This window comes from Mirounga leonina, unplaced genomic scaffold (genome assembly GCF_011800145.1).
Source record: "Mirounga leonina isolate KUSES-001 unplaced genomic scaffold, KU_Mleo_1.0 Mir_197, whole genome shotgun sequence".
In the NCBI taxonomy this organism is placed as follows: domain Eukaryota; kingdom Metazoa; phylum Chordata; class Mammalia; order Carnivora; family Phocidae; genus Mirounga; species Mirounga leonina.
In genome coordinates this window covers 11,054,157-11,078,713 of record NW_023270494.1, presented here as the reverse complement: position 1 = coordinate 11,078,713, position 24,557 = coordinate 11,054,157, and the positions used below count along the sequence as shown (strand labels likewise).

Here is a 24,557-nt window from a genome sequence, read left to right as displayed (position 1 = left end):
TCGGGCTCCCTGCTCAGTGGGGAGTCTGCTTCTCCTTCTCCATCTGCCCCTCTCCCTGCTTGTGCTCTGTCTCTCTCTCTCAAATAAATAAATAAAATCTTCAAAAAAAAAAATCAAAACCAAAAATGTAATGTGTTACACTGCACTCACTGTTAATACATGGAAACAGATGGTTGCCAAGAAAAAAAAAGTGCAACTCCATGTGTTTTATGGTATGATAACTAAGGCCTGTATAGATTCTGATGTTGATTTCTGATCAGATACTGGATATTCCCTCTAGATGTCATTGAAGGCATAAGTAATTATTCCCTGCCAGTGATTAATTTTTCCATGTATGAACATGTTAACTTTGTGAAGATGTTAGTCTGCAACTTTAACTACTTCTGTCATCTAATGACTAAATGAGATTTGCTCTTTACAAAGCTTTCACATCTTACAAGTTTATTCTGAGCACCACGAGATAGCACATTCTCTGCACAATTCATCTACCTGTCTGGCAGTCAGTTTCGTGTCTCCAGTTACCACCTTAATGGATGTGCTTTTCCCAGCTCCATTGTGTCCTAATAATCCTAAAACCTCACCTGAAAAAAAAATTGGTTGCACTTAATATGAATTGACTTTAATAGTAAAATTAAGAATAAAACATAGTCTGAAGTCTTGCTATGTGACAAGTGTTGTGCTCTGTGCTTTATATACGGTGTCTCATCTACTCGTCAAGCCTGAGAGGTTGTTGTCATAATCCCTGTGTACATATTTGGGGATGGCTCTCAGAGATGAGGTTAGCTGCCCACGGTCACACCTATGGGAAGGGGTAAAGCCCCTCTTGGAAGCCAGTGTGTCAGACTCTGTCTCCTGTGACCCTAAGTACTGTGGTCAGTACACAAAATGAGGTCATCTCAACAGCTGCTGGTCAAGCCTTCAGACTGCACTGGGCACAACCCCAGTTCTTTCTCTTATGAAATAGAACAAACACTAGGAAATCAACCATGCTCACGAAATAGATACGTCATGGCTTCAGTGGTTTGTTTTAATAGTGCTTATGGTTTCCGTGTAGATGTTGATTAATTCAACTTAGAAATGGGACATGTCGAAGGTGCTGTCAAGGTCACCTGCTGATGTGTCTGTGTGGGAAACCAAGAGGCGATGTACAGAACGATTCTCATCAAGACATAATAAAGCTCATGAGGGCCCCAGGCCACCAGGGGAAGGGCCATAGGGGTCAAACCTTTTCTAACACAGACAGAGACATTTCTTGTGGCGATTTTCTTCTTCCTCTTGGAAAAGCAGCATTTCCTTTTCCCTGCATACTCTTTGCGCAGGCAGCTGGAGATAATGACCGGTTTCTGTAGGTAAATCACATCAGACCTTAATTCTCTCCATGAACTTTGAACCTCTGTCCTCCCATTGGTGTGGCCCCTCACAACACAAGCCATGCCATCACAGGAGACCTTCCATGAGGGGACACCTTTCCTGGCCATTCTCCAATCCTGGTCCTCAGTCTTGGAGAGAAGAGATGGTCGTTTCCCCCTCCTACCAAGGCAGTTACTCAGAAGCACATTATTCTGTGCAGAACAGGAGCAAAGAGACTTGGAGAAGTACTGAGTCCTGCTCTAAGGACAAGACAACGGGCTGCGACCAGACTTTTCCCTGCAGTCCGTACAGTGCCATTCTCCAAGGAGTAGTGCTAATGTGTCGCTTTTTTCCCATTCTAAAATTCACAAGTTCTGGGGCACCTGGCTGGCTCAGTCAGTGAAGCGTCTGCCTTCAGCTCAGGTCATGATCTCAGGGTCATGGGATTGAGTCCCGCATCGGGTTCCTTGCTCCACGGGGAGCCTGCTTCTCCCTCTCCCTCTGCCGCTCCCTCTGCTCGTGCTCTCTCTCTGTCTAATAAATAAAATCTTTAAAAAATAAAATAAAGTTCTTTCTTGGCTTTTGCAACTTCAGTTGTACTCCATTTCTTGGTTTTTACTCCAAGGACAACAAACTGAGCTGACGTGACTTTTAATCTGTTTGTTTCAATGTCAACAAGATGATTACTTACTAAAAGGAAGTCATGATCTGTGCTTGTATGGACAGGATTATTTGAGGCTCAGACTCGTAGACTGACTACGTTAACTGACCAACGTTTGTGTTATTTGATGAAGTGAGTACTGCATAGGTGTTACCTCATCAAAGTTTGTGGAATTCAAGGCATCTGCTGTTCTCATTCTTTCCAGCTGAACATCTTCATCCTCCCCTTCTGGTGCTTCTGGATTTTGATAAACATCGTTGCTTCTTGGAGAAATTCTAGAGTCAAGAGCCATCCATGAATCGTTGATACGGGGTTTTCATCCTTGTATTAAGAATAGTGCATTCTTTAAATCTTATGCTTTGAGTAGGTTGGGTAATTAATAAACTATCATAACCTCCTTTCAGTGAGGTGACTCTTCCTCCCTTCCCAACCTAGTTCCTATCAAGGGTACTGCTATATTTAGTGACCCTTGCTTCGTACATACCTTTCATCCTACTTATCTGTGGAAGATTCTTTTTCCATTATCACTGGGCAGCTTAGTATCTATTATCTAACAGAAGATTTTAATAGCATAGTTTAATGATGTAATCTTTCGGGAAACCTTAGCTTTAATACCACTGCCATGTTGGCAGTATTACATTCCCATGGGGATAATGAGTCAGAGTATTTGAAGTCAGGATGGTCTCAGAAAATACAAGTTAGATGCTTGATCTCCTCAGAAACCTGGCCATTTCTTGGGAATGTGTGTCAGATTCACTTTCTCCTCCACTTTAAGTCTGGTCTTTCATACCCATATATAGGTCATTCTGTTCTCTCTTACCTCAATCTAATCCCCCATATTGATCTTAGATTTCTTAAAGGTCATCTTTCTCCTTGCCGCCTCAACTGTCTATAATAGTTAAAGATGAATAGATAAATAGGTAAAGGTCATCTTGCAAGTTGCCCACTCAACTGTCTGTAATAGGTAAAGATGAAACCAATGGGAGACACAGAGGGAATAAGATGCTTATGGCCGTGTCCTTGCACGGTGTAAAAAGACAGTCTCAGCTTTTAAGTCCCATTAATAACTGGACCAATCTGTGATCCACCAGTTGGGCTTCTTACTACCACAGAAAAAAGGGGACAATTACTGCTGTCTTTGGCCTATTGATCATTCCATCCTTCCTTCCTGGATTGGCAGCATTCCTTCAACTACGAATCTATTTAAATGGATTGCTATTTAAATTGAAGTAGCGGCATGTAGCTTTTCCCACCCTTTTACTGCACATGGTGTCAGAGCCCTTAATAATCAATGTTTCAGGTCTGTTTCCCTCTCTACTTAAAATCCTCTTTGATTTAGGTACCTAGATCTCTATTTTTTGTATTGGCATATGGTTGTTACCTCAGACTTGGCAGTTCTTTACTGACTGTTAATTTATGCAGGAAAAAAATTTTAAGTGTTAATGACTGAAATAAAAGAAGCCAATTTGATCTCTCCCAACCTAAAGAAGGGATCCTTCCTCATTGGTTTCTTTCCAAACTTCCATTCCAGACATCGAAGAATAAAAAGGAAGATGATAAAATGAAGGAAAGGCTAGGAAGAGAGAGAGAGAGAGATGCGTGATTAGAAACACTCCAAGAAAAATGTTTCACATCAGAAGTGAATTAGAAGTAGTTGGACTTCTCCAAAGATACAGTTGGAAAAACCATTAAGAATTTCCAATGATCTATTTTAAATTTGTGAAACTATCAAATTCACTTTCAACCTTGTTTACAGAGCATTGGAAACAAATATAATTATGGAATACCATTACTTTATGTCACTTGTGCTAATACTGGTACAGTGTTTTCAAAATTTGGGAAGCATATTATCTGGTCAGTCAATCTTTAGAGAAAAATTTGTTCTGTATTTTACAAATACTTTATCTCCATGGGCTACAAATATCCATATGCTTACCTTAACAAAAAAAAAGTTTCACTGTGTGTACAGGAATTAAAAAGTTTCAGTATAGTAAAAGACACGAAGATTGTTAAAGACAAGTGTGTTCTTACAATTAAGAATACCAGAAATAGCTCTATACTTCCTGATTCTTCATTCTGGAAATAAAATATGAACACCTGCAAAAGGAAAAGAACAATGGTTAAATAGGAAGTTTTTTGGTTTCATGGATTTTATCTATATAATTGTGAACCGACCCACTGAACGGTCCTACTAACACATGCCCTGATTTCACCATGGGTATTGGTAGATGTCTATTCCAAAATGTGTAGCAAGAGGTGGTATTCCTTCCTCCCAAGGTCTATGAGGCACTGTGCTTTTATTTGAGGCACAAATAAAAGGTTTAGCCGTTACTCCTTACCTGGTGATACAATCTTGGGTATCTGTGTTAGCCTCCCCAAATAATGAGAGAGAAACAGTGCTTTCTCCTTATCCCCCAGAGCTTCATATACCTTCCTATGCCCATTGATCCTTCAGAAGGCCCCTTCCTTTTTTTCCCCTCCCTTTCCCCATCTTCACTCACGTACTCTATCTTTGTTCCTTTCGTAGAAGTCCATACTTCTACATCTATATCTATATATTTGTAGAAGTTGATACTTCTACATCTATATCTATACATTTGTAGAAGTTGATACTTCTACATCTATATCTATATAGTTGTAGAAGTTGATGCTTTTCTATCTAGAAAAAAAAGGGGGGGTGGAGATTTTATTCCTATTGAATGCCTCTCTAGAATCTTGAGATCCCAAAGATTAGGGGTATTTCATTTGCCTATTTGCTGCTCTATTTCCCACCACCTATTACCCTGTCTCCCCACACATGGACCAGGGCCAGGTTTTCTAACATGATTCAGCTGTAGCACACTGCCCTACCTGGAAGGAATTCAGCTGGAATCCATGAGGTAGAGATCTTTAAATGCCATGTATATTCAGCATGGAGGAGAGCCCCCCAGGCATAGCTTCCGCAACTGGTTAAGAGTTCCCAGGACACTGGGGCAGACAGCAGCATTACTTACCTGAAAATATAAGAACATACAGCCAATTAACGTGGCATGTGGTACTAAAAAGGTGACACAGTACAGCGTGACATGTCCATAGCGCTCAAACAGCAATATAAACACAGAGAAGATGGTGGTCTAAAGAAGATATGAACATGCACGTTAACCACTCTGCATTTCCAGAGTGGTTATGGCTCATCTTGAGGATATTCCTAATTTCAACTCCCACCTCAGAAATGCAAGGGATTCAGCGTATCTCCATCGACATGTTCTCTCAGGGACTTAGCCAGATTCCTTTAACTGGGAGTGTCATGAATGAGACATGACTGGACACATCTAGGATCTAATAGATAACTTACTTTCATTACAGAAAGGGAAGAAAGTTGGCACTATATTGGCTTTGGAGGTAAAATTAGTAGATAAGCAATAATCAGAGGGAACACAAATTGATATCTCCTGGAAATCATGCAACGGCAACAGAGAAGACTTCTGTTAGGGACACCAGTGGGGAAAGAGAAGCATGGAGCAACCCGGAGTGGCTTCAGTGGAAGTACTCAAATTCAAAATTCAGGAATAAGAGATAGTTACAGGGACAAGGGTATTGGTATCCCCTTTTTCTCGGCTTTTTCTTCTAAAACACTGCAATGATAAAAGCTTCCTAACAGTTTTTGTACTTCTTTCTGTTACAAATTACCATTTTTATGGCATTCAGCATATTCTCCCTAAAAGTATATTTCTTTCTTTCTTTCTTTCTTTTTAAAGATTTATTTATTTATTTGAGAGAGAGAGAGCAAGCGAGTGGGGGGTGGGGCATAGAGAGAAGGAGAATCTCAAGCAGACTCCCCACTGAGCATGGAGCCGGATGTGGGGCTTGATCTCAAGACCCTGAGATCATGACCTGAGCTGCAATCAAAGAGTCCGCTGCTTAATCAACTGAGCCACCCAGGCGCCCCTAAAAGTATATTTCTGATCGAATTTCTGTTCTGCCCTCTAAGCTTCCACGGCTTCCCACAGCCTGTAGAATAAATTCTTGAGTGCATGATTAAAGGCCAATGTGATTGCAACCAATATTTTTATAACTAGGGCCACGCCCACGCTGCACTTTGTTCTCTTCCCTTATCCATGCCAGATTATTACCAGTTCCCAGGATAAGCCTGGACTTTCTCGCCTGAGTTTCTGTTCATTCTCTGACTCATCAGTCTTCTCCAGCTACTAAAATCTTACTCTTCAGGTTTCAGTTCCTCAAGGAAATCTGTGCTCTCATTTTCTTGAGTTAATCTTTCCCTTCTCTGGTTGTCATAGAAACAGTCTTTTAAGAGGAGATAATCTTTTCCTTATCACTTTGCTTTAGTAAGTGGCTATTTACTTCTCTGTTTACCCTCTGAATGCCCTCTCGGGGTTGAACAGTCTTATTTTTTCTGCATTATCGATCTTCGTTTGTGACACATTGTTGGAAGCCAACTAGTATTTGTTGAAATGATAATTTACCCTTTGGCAGTTGAAATGACAGGGAATCAGAATAGATACTAGGAGATAACACATATTTTTCCTTCCTCATTTAGATAAAATAAGTGTTGCTTTTATGGAATTAATTCTAGTAGAGTATGGAGAAGTAGTTTCTAGTTTTAACTATGTTAGCAACAATATTTGTTATCCTATATTATCTTTGTGGAGGTCTTTGTGCTTATTTCTTTTTCAGTAAAAAGAAGACACAATGGCTTCCAGGTTTCATTCTAGCAAATACTTTATGGTTCTAGAAACAATTTAGCGACTTTTAAAAGAGACAAGTGTAGAAATTAGGAAGAGGAAAAAGATGCAGATTTTGAAAAGGATCCTACCTAAGGAAAACAAAATACTTTAGACTGTAATACTAATTTTTCATTCTACTGAGGGCACATTTTAAAGTACTGGCTCAGAATTGTGTATATAAATGCATAAAATGAATGTTCACAAGAAATATACTTACCATAGAGAAGCAAAAAGACCAAATGCCACTATTTCTTTTCCCCTTGCGAAAAATGAATGAAATCACATATGTCAAGAAGATAAGGGAGGCGGCATAGCCAACCGCACACAGGATCTGAAATCAACAGGAATGTTTAGTTAAAGACAAATGCACTCCAAAAAAACGTTAGGGTCCAAAAGATTGTTAGAGCACAGGGTTCTACAGTTATTTCATTTATGACAATGTAGGTATCACCGCAAACATGTTTCCATTAAATCATACAGGGTATTTGTTCTGTGAAGATGGTCACTTACTTGTATAATCTGATTTACAACTGTAAATAGAGTGTCTTGGGCATTTAAACCATAGTCCATCAAATACATAAGAAGGAAGATCAAGCAGTACATCGGAACATCCACCAGCGCCTGCCCACACCAGTAGGCAGAAGGGAAGAGGCCCGAAATCCATAGCTGGGACTGAGCTTTGCTCTGATTAAAAAACAGCAAAGATACAAAGTGGCATTTCAACTTGAGGCTTAAGAAAATATGGCTTATGTAAGGAAATATTCAAACAAAATTTTCATTTGTAATAGTTCTGTGTCATGCTATATGCATCATCTGGACCAAGGGATACGGATAATTCCAAACATGAGTGATCAGTTTGCTGCTTTGATTAACAACACTGATGTTCATCACACACCTGGTAGAAATATGTGAAGGGAAGAACTAAGTGTAATCAAGGCATTAGCGCTGCAGTAAACAATATAGAGATTAATGATGTTTGGGAGCGTAAATCAAATTACATCTCAGACAGGAGCCTCATTTGGCTAATCAGAGACTATCAGCAAATTAACTATTTTTTTTAAAGATTTTATTTATTTGAGAGACCAAAAGAGAGAGAGAGTATGAGTGGGAGAGGGACAGAAGGAGAAGCAGACTCTCCACTGAGCAGGGAGCCCGACATGGGGCTCGATCCCTGGACCCGAACATCATGACCTGAGCTGAAGGCAGCAGACCCTTAACCGACTAAGCCACCCAGGCGCCCTGAATTTAATTATTTTTGAAAGAAAAAATATATTCAAACTTGTTTAATTGTTTATTATAATTGTTTAATTTGTGCCAAACCCCACATCACTTGATAAGTAATTTTAAAATATGGATTTGGTATGTTTATTCAGAGAATGACAAAGAATACAAAATACATGATATTTATGAATGTAATAATATTGATGTATGTATGCATAAATATTTGGCTGGGTAATAAATATTTGAATGTGTGCTATGCCAAAATGACCCTAATGCATCATTTACTTATAATTAAAAGAATAAAGCAATTTTATATGTATATAAGAATACATATTATTTTATATATTTATGGAGAATATAATCATAAATAAGATATAGTATTTTATATCTATAAAATACATCATCTTTGGGGAGAGACTTGTGCTGTCTCTTTGTATATAATAAATATATATATTATTATTACATTCATAGATATTATGTATTTTGCATTCCTTGTCATTCTCTGAATAAACATACTAAATTACATATTTTAAAACTACTTATCGGGGCGCCTGGGTGGCTCAGTCGTTAAGCGTCTGCCTTCGGCTCAGGTCATGATCCCAGGGTCCTGGGATCGAGTCCCACATCGGGCTCCCTCCTCGGGGGGAAGCCTGCTTCTCCCTCTCCTGCTCCCGCTGCTTGTGTTCCTGCTCTTGCTTTCTCTGTCTCTGTCAAATAAATAAATAAAATCTTAAAAAAAAAACAAAAAAAAATAAACTACTTATCAACTATTTAAAAATACTACTTAACTACTTATAAATAGTTAAATTCATTTGCTGGTGGTCTCTGATTAGCTAAATGAGGCTCCCATCTTAGATGTAATCTGATCTAAGGATACATATCAAAATCTCCCAGCATAGGCCTGTTCGGTTCACACGACTGACAAGGTTCTGGTGCTGGACTGATCTGTGGTTGAAGCCATGAGAGGGACGAATTGTGGTTTTAGGTTACTGACAGAGCACCTGAGCACATGGTGCTGCCATCTATGGAGGCAGGAAATACGGAAGGGGGTACACATTCAAGAATATCACAAATTCAGCTTTGGAGACGTGAAGTTTGAGTCTGTGATGCTGCTCCCAGGAGCAACCCTGAGAAGGGAGTTTGCATCAGCCCTGGAGGTAATGTTAGAAATTAGAGATCTGGGCTGGGGTCAAAGCTGTGAGTGACGGGTTAGGTAAAGGGGCTTCGGTGAGCTTGCCAAGGAGAGAATGACTCTAGCATGATGAGAGAGCTACGAGACCAGCTCTGAGGGGTTCCAGAATTTAGGCACAATGGGGAAGAATTAGCAGTTCCAACGGAGGCAGACAGACAGTGGCCACGGTGTTGGGAGAACCATGATAGGATTGTGGCCAGAGAAAGAGAGTGTTTGTGTTTCCCATGGGAGACATTTTTAAATTGGGACTATGTTAACACCAGGATGACTGACAGTCACATCAGGCCAGCAAATGGCATTCCCCAAGATTCCTGGAGGTTCTACACCAGGAAGAGAAGAGGACATTATCCAGATAGCACACCCTTCCCTTGGACAACAGAATTACTTGGGAGAGGGAGGAAGTTTGAAACAGATAAAGATGGTTATGCAAGGTCATTTTGTGTAATAAGTTACAAAAATGGAACCATTGAAGGATATTCTATTAAGATCTGTAAATAAAACTAACGTGAGTTGGCCTGGGTTGATTAGTCATAAATTCACCACCCTATGACTGCCACTCAAAATTTGTCTCCACCCAGAACTCCGGAATCAGAATCATCACCTTACAAGATGCTCCAAATATGTGTAGATACATTAAAAATTCATTGGGATTAATGAGTGTCTGTGAATGAAAATGTATAAACAGATTGTCAGTTAAACATTGAAATTTGTTTTTTATCTAAGTTCTCACATTTTCAAAATACCATTTCCTTTTATTTCAGTCATCTCTTTTTCATTAACTTTTTTGAAATGTAATTTTGAAACAATAAAAAATATCCCCGTTAAGTATAGAGTTGCAAGGGGTTTGACAAAGGCATGTATTCTTGTCTCACACTCACAAAGTATAGAGCATTTTCATTACCCGCCAACCCCCAACTTCCCATGCTCCTTTGTAGTCAATGGCCTTTAGCACTGGTTGCAAGAAACCACAGGTCTGCACGTGGATGGAACTGGAGGGTATTATGTTGAGTGAAATAAGTCAAAAAGAGAAAGACATGTATCATATGATCTCACTGATATGAGGAATTCTTAATCGCAGGAAACAAACTGACGGTTGCTGGAGTGGGGGGTGGGGTGGGAGGGATGGGGTGACTGGGTGATAGACACTGGGGAGGGTATGTGCTCTGGTAAGCGCTGTGAATTGTGCAAGACTGTTGAATCTCAGATCTGTACCTCTGAAACAAATAATGCAATATATGTTAAGAAAAAAAAAAGAAGAAGAAGGTAGCGGGAGGGGAAGAATGAAGCGGGGGAAATCGGAGGGGTAGACGAACCATGAGAGATGATGGACTCTGAAAAACAAACAGGGTTCTAGAGGGGAGGGGGGTGGGAGGATGGGTTTAGCCTGGTGGTGGGTATTGAGGAGGGCACGTTCTGCATGGAGCACTGGGTGTTGTGCACAAACAATGAATCATGGAACACTTCATCTAAAACTAATGATGTAATGTATGGGGATTAACATAAGAATAAAAAATAAATAAAAAAAAAATAATTGAAACTGGAAAAAGAAAAGGAAAAAAAAAAAAAAGCCTACCAGTCCATTGAGTATTACACTGCATTAAAGAGATGGTGATATTTAATATGAAAAATTAAAATTGAGTATTAGAATTAAATGCATGTTTCATGTTTCATTAACATTTTAAATATTTAAAAGTCATTTGGAAACAGTTCAAGCCTACAAATGATGATATAATGAACACATATGTAACCATGGCCAAATTTTAAAAATGAATAAATCATTACAAATACAACTGGAATCCCCTGTATATTGTCTATGATCTTATTGCTTTTCCTAGCAGCAAGCTCCTAACTGGCTAACTGCTTTCCTGAACTTTGTGTTTATATATGCCATTAAGCTTCTGTAATGTATCCCCAAACTACACACATAATTTAAAATTGTTGAACTTTCTATCTTCTACCTCATTACAGTCATCATTCTGCATTTTGCTTCATTTGTTCTATGTTATGATTTTGAAATTTATATAGATGGCCCCATTTTTTCTTCTTATGATTGTGTAGAACCACATTGCAGGAATGCAACTCAGTGTATTTATCCATTCTCTCATAGATGACAATTTGGTTAATTTCTTTTTTCTTTTTGCTATTACAAAAAAAAAAAAGCCACTGCTATGAAAATACTTATATACGTCTTCTCATGAATATGTGTGTATCATCAGGATAGTCTATGATATGCCTAGTAACAACCTTCAACATCTTAATGTCTTTTCACAGCAACAGTTTACTTCTCACTCAGACTATAGATTCAGCACAGGTCTTTGGAAGGGGGGGAGCGAGGTCCTCTGTTTCACACCAGGGGTCCCAAGGTGACAGTTTCCATCTAGCTTGCAGAAGCAGGTGAGGAAAGGGTATAGAGAACTCATATCTGCTTTTCAATGCCTTGAATCTAGGTATCTGATTATAGCTACAAAACAATTATTCTATGCCCTCAGAAGGAGAGGAGAATAGGCTGCAAATCTTTAACACAGGCATGAGACTTTCACTAATAAAATTTCTATGATGCTGGGTTATAAGTTATACACATCTTCAATTTAAAAATAAAATTTCTCAATATTAAATGTTTAAAATATTTTTATAATTTTGGGTTTTCTTTGCTACATATCCTTGTCAATACTTTGTATCGTTCTATTTACTGTTTTTGGCCAATCTTGTTAAATATAAAATGATATCACATGTGGTTTCTAAATGCATTTCCCTGATTACTAATGCAGGTCCAAGTGTTCATTCTTGATCTGTGTTTCTCCTTCTATGAAGTTCCTATTTATATCTTTCACTTCTTTCCTATTTCTATGCTTTTTTTTCTTATTTATTCAGAGAAAATCTTTATATATTCTGGTATTAACTTTTTGTTAGTTTCATTTGCATAAATATTTCATCACAAGTTTTGCCCTTACTTTTCACTTTCTGATGTCTTTTGATAAAGATAATTCCTTAATTTTGATCTAGCTGAATTAAGTAAACTTTTCTTTTATAGTTTATGTATTTTTTGTTTTAAGAATTCTATTCTATCCAGCAGTTATAAAGATATTCTCCTATACTGACTTCTAGAAAGTTTACAGGATTTTTTTTTTCACTGAGTTCTGTACCTGGAATTGGTTGTTTAGTATGAGATAATTTCATTTTGTTCTTTACGGAGAGATGATTTTCCCAGTACCAATCACAGTGTCTTCTCAGTCATATGTTAGTTTTCATGTTTATGTGAGAGCTTTCCAGGTTTCTTTCTTCTGTTTCATTGGTCTATCTGTCTTTTACTATGGTAATAGCATACTCTCTTAATTACTTGTTTAATTCTTTTTAAAAACCATCTTGGCCTTTTTTCTTGTCTATGCATTCACTGAGTATATAGTCTCTCCAGTTTCCAAATTAATACAGAAATGTCCATCTCATATAAACCCAAGATCTTCTCACCTGTCCTCATGTAGCTAAAACCCAAACCTCTTGGTTGGTGAGATTGGCAAAATCATAGAGCATTAACAATAATCAATCACTCTGGATTTGGTGCCCTCTTCATTTTGGACCCTCAAAAATAAGCTTACTCAGACATTTGAAGAGAAGCTTCTATTTTATCCATAAACAATTTTACTTTCCTTTAGCAATATATATTATAACCACATATTGCATTTAATATATATGTATATGTGCACATGCATATATGGAAATATATATATAAAACCATATATAACAACTATCTAATACAGTATGTTAATAAACCCAAAAACCAATGTACATTTTTAAAATGTGTTGACTATCCTGTTGACATCACATTGCAGATAGGGATTTTTAAATTTGCTGTATTAACATCCATTCCTATATATAACTTATGACATAATTGAAGTGGACAGCAATGGAATTACATAGCTGGAAAAGTTACCTTCATGGTCCCTGTGTTCCTTCTTTGTCGGGATTCTGTATCCCAGCAAGAATTTCAAATGATATGAGAATGTATTAGTAAAGATGACTTGTATTACTTCCTCAGGATAATCTGGCATTAATTCTTTAATATTTTCTTCATTGGACAGCCCCAAAACTTTTATACCTGCCATTACAAGAAGGGAATATATTTGTTAGTAAATTACTAGGAGATCAACTTCAGGATGTCATGATAAATTACTTTTACTAGAGTTCTTTATGGAAATAAAATCAAATATCAACTTTGAGTAGGTCAGGCAGAGTAAAGTTTGGGAAGAGACATTGCTCTTCAGAAGAACTACATGAAAATTAGTTATTTTATTTTCATTTGTAGTTCTTGAACCAATTTCAATCACATATAATATTATTCCATACAAATTAAACTATTCACAGGAGAATTAGCATTGCAATAAATCTACAATTGTAGTAAAAAAATGGTCACGAATGGTAGGTCATTGTGTTTAAATCACAATTAGGCTCTGGCTTATAGCAGATGGAAATAATTATAAAAATTCACTTTCCTTTAATAATCCTGACAGTATGGTATTAACTGGTATGCTATGAAAATACTTATATATGTCTTCTCATGAATGATTTATTTTTAAAAAGAGAAAGATTCAAAAGAGAATATACCAGTTACCTGATTATATTGACATCACTAAAATAATCCCTCTTTTCAGCAGATATTGTGTTCAATGCCATATAGAGGTCTCACTAAGACTGAAAGAATGAGAAGGAATGCAAAGAAAGTCCTGGATTGGGGTGGGAGTGTTGAAGATGCAAGTGGAGGAAAAAGGCAGCACGTATTTTGATAGAACTATTCTTTTTCTGGAATCTATTCCTTAAATCCATGTGATCTTGAGCAAGTCATGTAAGCTTTATCACTCAATTTCCATTATTTGTAAAATAAACAATAATATCTATTATTAGTACATAATATTACTACAGAGTACAGAAAAATATAATACAGAATAATATTATCACAGAATAATATTCTATTACTACAGAATAAAGGCTCTATAAAATCTAGTGCATGAGAGCATTTAATGAATATTAAGACTAGTTCTCTTGCCTCTGCACTAGGCTGTTTCTCTTCTGATTTCAGAAAATTATTCTAAAGGAAAGTGACTTTGACAGTCATAATGCTCTCCTTATTTTTCACTGGTAAGTATCTTAACACTGAAGGGTGGAAACTTGAAACTCAGAATGCTCATCAATAGAATCTTCAAATATAGTAAGACAATTTTTGGTAGTAAAAAGCTGGAGATAGAACTCCCATAATCAAATTCAAGAAAAGACTCATTGTTTTTGTCTCTAATAATAAGCAAATACTAGAGTGACAGTCTCATTCTAGTAAGAAGGCTTCCACAGCCAAATGTCAACAATTCCCTAAACAGTCCTGCTTTTCAAAGTCTCCAAACACTATATTCCATGCTTCCCCAAACCCTATGCAAGATCAAGATTTCTTTGCTGAGAGACTGTGCACTCAATTTCACATAATCTATAAATTTTGACAACACAGTTTATCAACTGAAATGCAAATTAAATGCATGTCTCTGCAGTCAAATGAACCAAAAATTGACATCAGAAATTCCTCTTGGTTGCTAGAAAACTCACCTTTCATGAAGGAAGCTAAGGCTACTTTACTCATTATCTGTTGGGTTGTATTGGTGACAGGTGTGTATATAATAGAAAATGTAGAATCTTTAAATGAGTCTACCGGTCCCAGGTTCACAGCAGGCAGTGAAGAAAAATCATTAACTTTATGATTAGTAGGATATAGATACAAACAAAGTAGGAGGAGCAATGGGGTCAACCATTCCTACACAATCCAAGAGAAAGAATAAAGAAAATTATGATTTTGAATTAGTTATCCACAATCATTTGGTCATACAGTTTGTCTTGTGCATTTTTCTGCTTTCAATATACGCCACATTATGAACTGTTTAAAATATGTACGGTACAAAATTCAGCAGTCTAATTCCAATGAGCTCTTAATAGGTATTCAAGTGTATTGATCCACAGCACCAGTCTAAAGCATGCACTGATCATGAAAGTATGAGAGGCAAGCTATTATAAATTATTACCAGCTGGTATGACCTACTCATGCTGTATCTGGTTCTACTGAGAGCCTAGTGTTACATGAGACAGTTCCAAGGCACTGCTTACTGAGTAATAATATACTGGCTACATGCCAAGATCCTGGTATTGGAAACAGCACAATTCAGGCAACTGGAGAAAGACTGTTTTGTTAGTTATCATTGTTGGTCACCTGCAAACTTCCAATAAGACATCACTTTATTTCCTAAATGGATGATGATAGAAAAAATTCACAATTAGACAGTAAAATTCTAATTTAGTTAAAAATGCTACTAATTTATATCTATCTGATTTTCAGAAGATATCGAAGTTCAACCAGGATTTTTGTTATATGGTAAAATGATAGGAGCTAATGCTAATTTTCTTCTTGGTACTAATAACATTTCCAAGTTTTCCACTCTTTTGAAGAGAATGACTTATTTTTAAAAAGAGAAAGATTCAAAAGAGAATATACCAGTTACCTACTTCCGTGGGTTAATTAACCATGCCTTCAAAATCTCAGTGTCTAAACCTGACTATCCATGAGTAGGAGCCCTAGCAAACATGTGACCACTGACTTTTAAAACATTTATTGGATTTTCTATTGCTGGCCAGTGTCAGTGACTTTAGACCTCAACTTGGGATCTGTGTCAACTGAAAGGTCTGCAGACAGATTGCAGTTCGAGGAACAACTCCTTCTCTTGTAGAGAGGTTTTCTGGTTTGGTTTGGTTTTTGGAAGGGGAGATAAAGTATGGTTACTTCCCAGGAAATATACATTTCCATATTGTAAATAAGAAGTGACAGAGATACTGAATCATACCATCAAGGACTCTCTTTTCATTCTCCATTTCTTCAGAAGGTTCTTGCATAATAATGCCCATGTCTGTTGACACACACTTATTTCTCTCTTAATCATTTTGCCCTGTTTAAGAAGAAAGAAAAAGAGAAGATAACGTAAATGTGACGCTCTTCATGAGAAGACATACCCTGCAAACAGAAAAAGAGCAGCCTGATAATTGCAGTGCTACAAATGAGTGCTTGGACTCTGTGAGTTCCAAAGTTAGCGTGTTATGACTCCCCTAGCTTTCTTTTCTTTCCACTTCCAAACTCTTTGCTCCCTTATTTTTTTGGTCATGCATTGTGTCAGTGACCAACGTCTTGCCTCAGCTCTATGAAAATGGATCTCAGCCTTTTAAGTCGTTTTCTTTGCCAGCCGGCACGATGTAAAGCTTTGTCAGCAGAGAAGATCGAAGAGACACTGCAGGAAGAAGAGGCCCTCCTTTCTGGTGTCAGAGTGGTTCATTTTCCCCATTCCTAGAGACTGTATTTTTTTTTCCCCGCTGCTCAGACTAAATGATTTTCTCCAATGCAAAGTGCCTGGATGGTGAAGGTTTCACTGTGTGTTTTCAATAGCTCTTGACTCAAGAGCAGTAATATCTGGGAGCCCCAGACAGCTAGGGCCTTTCCCCCAGAGCTTTGTTTCCTTTGGATCCCCTATTGCAAAGTCAGTGCACTCCTTGTGCCCATGGCTTGACTTTCAGTGGGCTGCAACAACACCTATCTAAACACACCTTAGTTGACGTAACATGACCCTTGCATAGAGTAAAAAGCAATGGCCATCTACCACCACGGGTGGGGTGGGAAACCTCCCTGCCCCCATTCCTAAGCAAAGGTGAGTTGTTGCTGAGGTTTGCTTGGCAACCCAGCATTGACACAAAGCAGAGACAGGCTGTTACCCAAAGAGGCATGAAGCAGCTCTCACATATCCAAGACCTCCCAACAGATACAAGAACAGATTGTACAACAGGCCACAAAACAAGTCTTAGCAAATTGAGATTATACTGAGTATCTTTTCTGACCATGAGGATAGGAAACTAGAAATCAGACACAAAAGAAAAGCTGGAAGGACATTGAATCCATGATCAAAGACCTCCCAACAGAGAAAAGCCCAGGGCCAGGACCAGATGGCTTCTCTGGTGAATTCTACCAAACATTTAAAAAAGAATGAAGGGCACCTGGATGGCTCAGTTGGTTAAGCGTCTGCCTTCAGCTCAGGTCATGATCCCAAAGTCCTGGGATTAAGTCCCGAGTCGGGCTGCCTGCTCAGTGGGGAGTCTGCTTCTCCCTCTCCCCCTCTCCCCTGCTTGTGCTCTCTCACTCTCAAATAAAATAAAATCTTTTTTAAAAATTAAAAAATAAAAAAGAATGAATGCCAGTCCTTCCCAAAGTTTTCCAAAAAATTGAAGGGGAGGGAATACTTTCAAACTCACTCTGTGAGGCCAGCATTACCCCGAGGCCAATGACAGATGACACTAAAAGAAGAGAACATTACAGACCAACATCCCTGGGGAATTTAGATGCAAAAATTCTCAACAAAACATTAGCAAACTGAATGCAATCACACATTAAAAGGATCACACACCATGACCAAGTAGGATTCACTCCTGGGATGCAAGGATGGTGCAACATATGTAAATCAATAAATGTTATACACCACGTGAATAGAATGAAAGGTAAAAATCATATGATCATCTCAATACGCAGACAATACATTTCACAGAAGACAACATCCTTTCATGATAAAAACCCTCAACAAAGTACGTATAGAAGGAATATATCTTAACATAATAAAGCCTATATACAATAAGTCCATGGCTAACATCATACTCATGGGTGAAAGGTTGGCAGCTTTCCCTCTATGATTGGGAATAAGACAAAGACACCCATTTTTACCCCTCCTGTCCAACACAGAAGCCCCAGTTCCTCACTCTACTTTTGTCAACACCTTTTGTCTGGTAACTCTTGAGTTCCTTCCTTAAAGGCAGAGTATAACTTTGACTGTAGAAAGGAGTGGGAGTGACTATGTGTCAATTCTCAGCCTAGCCCTTATGAGGCCTTGGGTGTATCTGCTTGCTGTTATGGCTTGGTCATGGCTGTAAGAGAATACTGGGCCAGCCTCTGGGACCTGAAAAGCATATGAAACAGAGCTGAGTCATCCCAGTCATGCCAGTATAGAGTAGCCTACATCAGACTATGGCCAGCCAGACTCTAGGGATCCAAGCCTATCCAAGATCAGCAGAACCTCCTAAAAACCACCCCATGCATGCAGAGAAAGGGGAACCCTTCTATACTGTTGGTGGGAATGCAAGCTGGTGCAGCCACTCTGGAAAACAGTATGGAGGTTCCTCAAAAAGTTGAAAATAGAGCTACCCTACGACCCAGCAAATGCACTGCTGGGTATTTACCCCAGAGATACAAATGTAGTGATCCGAAGGGGTACACACACCCCAGTGTTTATAGCAGTAATGTCCACAATAGCCAAACTATGGAAAGAGCCAAGATGTCCATCAACAGATGAATGGATAAAGAAGATGTGGTATATATATACAATGGAATATTATGCAGCCATCAAACCCCCCCCCCAAAATCTTGCCATTTGCAACAACGCGGATGGAACTAGAGGGTATTATGCTAAGCAAAATAAGTCAATCAGAGAAAGACAAGTATCATACGATATCAGTTTCACTGATATGAGGAATTCTTAATCTCAGGAAACAAACTGAGGGTTGCTGGAGTGGTGGGGGGTGGGAGGGATGGGGTGGCTGGGTGATGGACATTGGGGAGGGTATGTGCTATGGTGAGCACTGTGAATTGCATAAGACTGATGAATCACAGATTTGTACCTCTGAAACAAATAATACATTATATGTTAAAAAAAAAGAAGATAGTAGAAAGGGAAAAATGAAGGGGGGAAATTGGAGGGGGAGACAAACCATGAGAGACTATGAGCTCTGAGAAACCAACTGAGGGTTTTAGAGGGGAGGGGCGTGGGGGAATGGGTTAGCCTGGTGATGGGTATTGAGGAGGGCACGTATTGCATGGAGCACTGGGTGTTATATGCAAACAATGAATCATGGAACACTACATCAAAAACTAATGATGTAATGTATGGTGACTAACATAACATAATAAAATTAAATTTTAAAAAAAAGATGAAAAAAAACCCCAAAAAACTAAATCACCCCATGCATCCCAGCTATAAATGTTTATTGTTATGTGTTATTTGTTGCTTCTTTCTCTTTTGCTGTGCAATGTAAATGCAGCTATAGACCACAGATATATTACTTAGGATCCCTATTTAGCTTCTACAATATTGTGTTTCTTTGATTTTAGTGGCTTTTTATTTTTGGTTTCTCATTTGATCATGCTGTGGTCAGAGGAATTGCGACTCTGTAAGGTATTGCTTCCTTGAAATTTCCTGAGACTTCCTTGGTGGCGCAGCATATATTAATATTTGGAAATATTCCATAGATGCTTGAAATAAACATATGTCAGCTTTTAGTTTGTTTTATAATTGTGTTCTTTGAATTTTCAGTATCCTTTCTAATGTTACATTTACTAAATCAATTATTTCATGATAGAATTCTATTAAATTTTTCCAGGCTGATAATAGGTTTGCCAATTTCTTATTGTATCTCTGTTACTTTTTAGTGTGTGCATTTAAAGACTAAGAGATTAGGTGCATAAAACATTGCTCTACTATTCATATTTTAAGGGTAGGTCGCTTCTACTTCTGATAATAGCGCAGACTTTAGCTTAATATTTGCCTAATGTAGCTTTATCCGTCTCTTTTTTATTTTTTATTTTTTTTTAAATTGCATTTTATCTTGTGTATACTTTTTTTTAAAGGTTATTTATTTATTTATTTGACAGAGAGAGACACAGCAAAAGAGGGAACACAAGCAGGGGGAGAGGGAGAGGGAGAAGCAGGCTCTCTGCTGAGCAGGGAGCCCGATGTGGGACTGGATCCCACGACCCTGTGATCATGACCCGAGCTGAAGGCAGATGCCTAACGACTGAGCCACCCAGGTTCCCCTATCCATCTCTTTATTTTTAACCTTTTGCACATTTTTTTAATGTGTGATTAATGTAAGAAAGATTCATAATTTCTTTTTAGAAATCCAAGCTGATAGATGCTATATTTTTAAGAAGTGAATTTAGTCATGTATAAATTTTCATTTTGGATTATCTTTCACTGTGTTTTATTCTCACTTGAAGCCTGTTTTTCCTCTGCTTCTAGTTTTGTCCATATTACCTTCTATTGAAATTTATCAAGGATCCCTCCCCATGTTTTCTTCCTGTCCCAAAGATACAAAGATACTTATAAAAGATATTCCTTCAATGACTACTCTTAATTTGGGGTCTTTCCTGGAAAAATATCTTTCTTTTTCAAATGGAAACTCCACACAATTTACTATCCCTATCCTCTTACAGACAAAGACTTTCTAGAAATTATCTCTCTGCTAAATTTCAAACCTGATCATTCTGGTTATTATTATACAGAAATTTGTTCAATCTTTAAAGAATACACAAAGTGAATTTATTTTAGCCACCTATAGTTAATTAAACTTGCTAATGGGTTACCCAGGTTACTCTGGGGATGCTGTGATATATTTGAGCTTGTTCTTGCGATGGAAGGTAGAAACTCCACCTGAAAAGGCTTGGATAGGCTTTAGCCAGATTAAGAAACTTCTGCCTGGCTCCAGTCCCTTCGGTTTTCCTTTGGAAATTAGTATCGCCTACTTTATTTCCCCCCAACTCATGTGTGTTCTGTAGTTTATCAAAAGACGAACAACCTGAATTCCTTACTATGCATGCAGCAGTTTCAAGTTGTGAGGACTCTGATTTTTTTCCTCTTATATGTTTGTTAAAGTCAGAGCAAAATGCTAACATTTGAGGAGCTTGAAATCTCTGTTTACGGAAATAAAGTGCATTTGAAATAATATTGTGATAAGGAAACATGGCATATTTCAATTCTGACTCAGTACATCTTGTGCACAGAGTAAAAGATCCTGGAAAGCATCTTACATTTCCCAAATTTGCAGAGCCCCAGAGTGAGAGCCAGAGACAAGACAAATATTTCTGTAAATGCTTTTGGTAAACAGTCTCAGAGTCATAGAACAGTTTATCCAAAATGCCCTAACATTATTGGGCAATAAAAGTAAATATCTATCACTTTGGAAAAAACTCAGGTTTACAAATCAATTTTCAAGATACTTAGTTCTTCCTAAATTTTTAAAGCAAATTTCGGCTTATTTCCAAGCTCAGTTTCTGGTTAAAAATCATTTAACAATTGCATAATGTTTAATAAAACAGTGTATTTTAATTCAGTGCTTTCATTTACACAATATTAAACACTGAGTGTTCAAAAACATCAAGATAGCCCATTAGTTTTCAAAATGATTTTCCCACAGAGGGTCAGCATTCAATTCCTAAAGGCTTATTTCTAATTTTGCGAGAGGGAAAAAAAGGAAAAAACAAAACCTCCAAACACAAATCACAACACGGAAAAAATACGGTGAACTTACTTTTGAGACATTTGAGGCCAGGACTCTGAGAAGCACAGTTTATCCACTGATCTCCTTATTTAGAAGAAAACAATGCACATTTTTCCCTGGTTTCTACCACATCTCTAGAATCTGCTTTAACTGACTTCTATGAAAATTTCCTGTGAAGGCCAGCTTCAGAAGTTACAGCCTGGGCTCTGTGGGCCCTGCCAAACATTGCATTCACGTGATCCCTCTTGGACCGCTGGGCTTCTCATTGACATTCGGCCAAATCCTGCAGAACGCAGTGGAATTTACACTTGGTGGCCTGTCCATATCATATCATAAGGAGCAATCTTATCAGGGAGTTCCAGTATTCCTAAGCTTTTGTCTATTCTTTCCCACGTAACTGTTGGCTAATATCACCATTGAAAGCAGTGCCTTTGAAGAGAAAGTAAACAGTTGAATCAGAGAAAAGCTCCTCTCTACACAGGGCTCTCCAGTGCCTGATTGACATCATCACTTGGATAATCAGGGTTTTCATTTGTTTTTCATTTTTACTCAGCTCAGAATATTTCTAATCTCCCTCATGACTTAGTCTTTGACCCGTGAATTATTGAAATATGGGCCAATTTCCAAGTGTCTGGAGATGCTCCTGTTATATTTTGGTTATTGATTTCTAGTTTAATTGTATGATGGTCAAAAAAATTATTTTGTATGTCAAATTTGTTAGGACTTGTTTTGTGATCCAGGATATGATCTGTCTTGGTGAATATTCCACATGCACTTGAGGAGAAGTGCATTTTGCTGTTGAGTGCGTGGAGTATTACATAGATATCCGTTAGATCTAGTTGGTTGATGGTGCTGTTCAGTTTTTCTATATTTTTGCTGGTTTTCTGTTTACTAGGTCTGCTGATTACTGAGAGAGGAGTACTGACGATGTTAACAAAAATTATGGATTTTTCTGTTTTCCTTTCAGATCTCACTAGTCTTGTCCAATCCGCTTTGACACTGTGGTGTTAGGTACATAGATAGTTAGAACTGGTATGTCTTCTTGGTGAATTGACCTTTTTATCATTATGTAATAATGCCCATCTCTATTCCTGGTGACTTTCTATGCTCGGAAGTCTACTTTGTCTGATTTTTTTTTTTTTTAAGATTTTATTTATTTATTTGACAGAGAGAGACACAGCGAGAGAGGGAACATAAACAGGGGGAGTGGGAAAGGGAGAAGCAGGCTTCCCGCTGAGCAGGGAGCCCGATGCGGGGCTTGATCCCAGGACGCTGGGATTATGCCCTGAGCCGAAGGCAGACACTTAACAACTGAGCCACCCAGGCGCCCCTACTTTGTCTGATTTTAATATAACCATTCCCACTTCCTTTTGATTGGTTCCCATGGTATATTTCTTCCATCTTTTTATTTTCAACTATCTATATAACTCTATATGAAGTGAGCTTCTTTTAGACAGCCTACATTGACATCATTTTTGTTCATTTGTTTGTTTAAATCCAATCTGATAACACACGCCTTTTAATTGGTATGTGTAGACCAGTTACATTTAACCTAACTACTGATATTTCAGGATTCAGTTCTGCCATGTTGTTATGTATTTTCTCTGATTTTCATTCTTCTGTTTCTCATTTCCTACCTTCTTTTGTCTTATCTGAAAAATTTAAGTATTCCAATTTATCCACTGTGATGTTAAACCACATATATTTGTGTAGGTATTTTAGCGGTTGCTCTAGGGATTACAAGAGACACACTTAACTTTACACAGTCTACTTAGAAGCAATATTTTTCTACATTCTACTTGAAGTAGAATGTAGAAGCCTTACCACCATATGGGGGCAGAACAGGTAGGCAGCCAACGGGATGCTGCTTAATAGCTACAACCAGAACGAGTCAAGAATGGAGAGTAAGAGGCAGTCACCATGACTCCAATAAAAACTTATTATTCCTTGTGTAGTTCCCAGTCCTGAACTAATTTTCAGATCCAGAATCTTCTGTCTGAAGAAGTAGCCAGAAGGAAGGAACCCAAAACATCTTGACAAGTATATACTCCAAGAAATACTATAATACTATAAACAGTATTCTGAGAATACTGAGAAAATGATGTAATAAGGCTAAGAATTAGTAGCAGAACGTAAAAGGTGGTCCATCTGGAAACAGCACAACCTTCTAAATACCTCTTGAGTGGAAAGGGACATAAAACGGGAAGTTCCTGATTTTACAAAAAGTAGTGCTCATGACACTACAGGTCAGAATCAGGGGCACATATTTAGGTAAGTGATTAAAGGAGACTTTCATGGCCTTAAATAGTGTTGGTTCACACCCTCAGGAGTTCTCTGGGTGACATCTGAAACTTGCCCCCCGCCCCCCCAAACACACACCTCCCACCAAGGCAGAGGGCCAGGAGACACAGGCAGACCACTCCATAGCAGGTGGCGGGTTTAAGAAGCAAGGGGACTTACTTAGGAGGCTTGTTTCCCACGCGGCCAGACAGGGAGATCTCCACACTGGCCACCAGAATCTTAATTGTTTACACAAAGGCCTTAATGGGGTTCAGTCATGTACACCCTCCATATGGTCTCAACAGCACATTGCTTTCTGAAGGCTGAGATCTTCAAAATGGCTCTGGCATGGGTGAGGCGGGTGGGTCACACATTCCAGGGACCAGGGAGGAGGCGAGCAGCCTGGGATTGCTGGGGCCAGCCCTGGGGGCCTGGGGCAGTCCTGTCCTCCTTGTGACCTCCTCCAACACATATTCTTACTGGAAAAAAGAAAATAAAAAGAAAGTGTCCATTTCCAGCACAGAAAGCTAGTAAAATCACAACAAAATAAACTAGAAAGAAAGCCAAAGCAAAGAGACAGCAAAAAAAAAAAGTAAAGATTAGTAAGTGGAGAAGGAAAACAGATCTAACTGAAACTTTTAAATAAATAAACATTTAAAAATATGTAAACCACTGGCTAACTTAATTATTTGGGTGCCCAAAAGGAAATATAGATTAAAATGATACATTTTCTAGGGGGCGCCTG

General features: G+C 38.2%; 1 protein-coding gene across 7 annotated transcripts; it reads right to left on the bottom strand.

Moving 5' to 3' along the window:
• Positions 1 to 338: 338 nt before the first annotated feature.
• Positions 339 to 24,316, bottom strand: LOC118024332 (ATP-binding cassette sub-family A member 8-like). Of its 7 annotated transcripts, none has more exons than XR_004683082.1 (10): positions 21,563 to 22,274; positions 16,015 to 16,116; positions 14,732 to 14,936; positions 13,077 to 13,241; positions 7,246 to 7,419; positions 6,953 to 7,066; positions 4,862 to 4,876; positions 4,043 to 4,108; positions 2,166 to 3,584; positions 339 to 1,343 (listed from the first exon to the last, which is right to left on the bottom strand). XR_004683082.1 is itself a non-coding variant. In XM_035026173.1 (10 exons), the coding sequence occupies exons 4-10, from the start codon at positions 13,080 to 13,082 to the stop codon at positions 578 to 580; spliced, it is 471 nt and encodes a 156-aa protein (XP_034882064.1). In that variant the 5' UTR covers positions 13,083 to 13,241; positions 14,732 to 14,936; positions 16,015 to 16,116; positions 21,563 to 22,275; the 3' UTR covers positions 339 to 577. The 7 variants fall into 7 exon arrangements, 4 of the variants coding, with proteins under 4 accessions (XP_034882064.1, XP_034882061.1, XP_034882060.1 ...); XR_004683083.1 differs by having other exon boundaries at positions 339 to 581; XM_035026173.1 differs by having other exon boundaries at positions 339 to 581; positions 3,493 to 3,584; positions 21,563 to 22,275.
• Positions 24,317 to 24,557: the final 241 nt, after the last annotated feature.

What these genes read in the sequence shown, in the direction of transcription:
- LOC118024332 (XM_035026170.1), bottom strand. An exon ending in TTGTAAATCAGATTATACAA is followed by an intron (nt 7,067 to 7,245) that starts GTAAGTGACCAT and finishes TGTTGATTTCAG; the next exon opens with ATCCTGTGTGCGGTTGGCTA. An exon ending in TATTTCTGGTATTCTTAATT is followed by an intron (nt 3,585 to 4,042) that starts GTAAGAACACAC and finishes CTCTCTTCCTAG; the next exon opens with CCTTTCCTTCATTTTATCAT.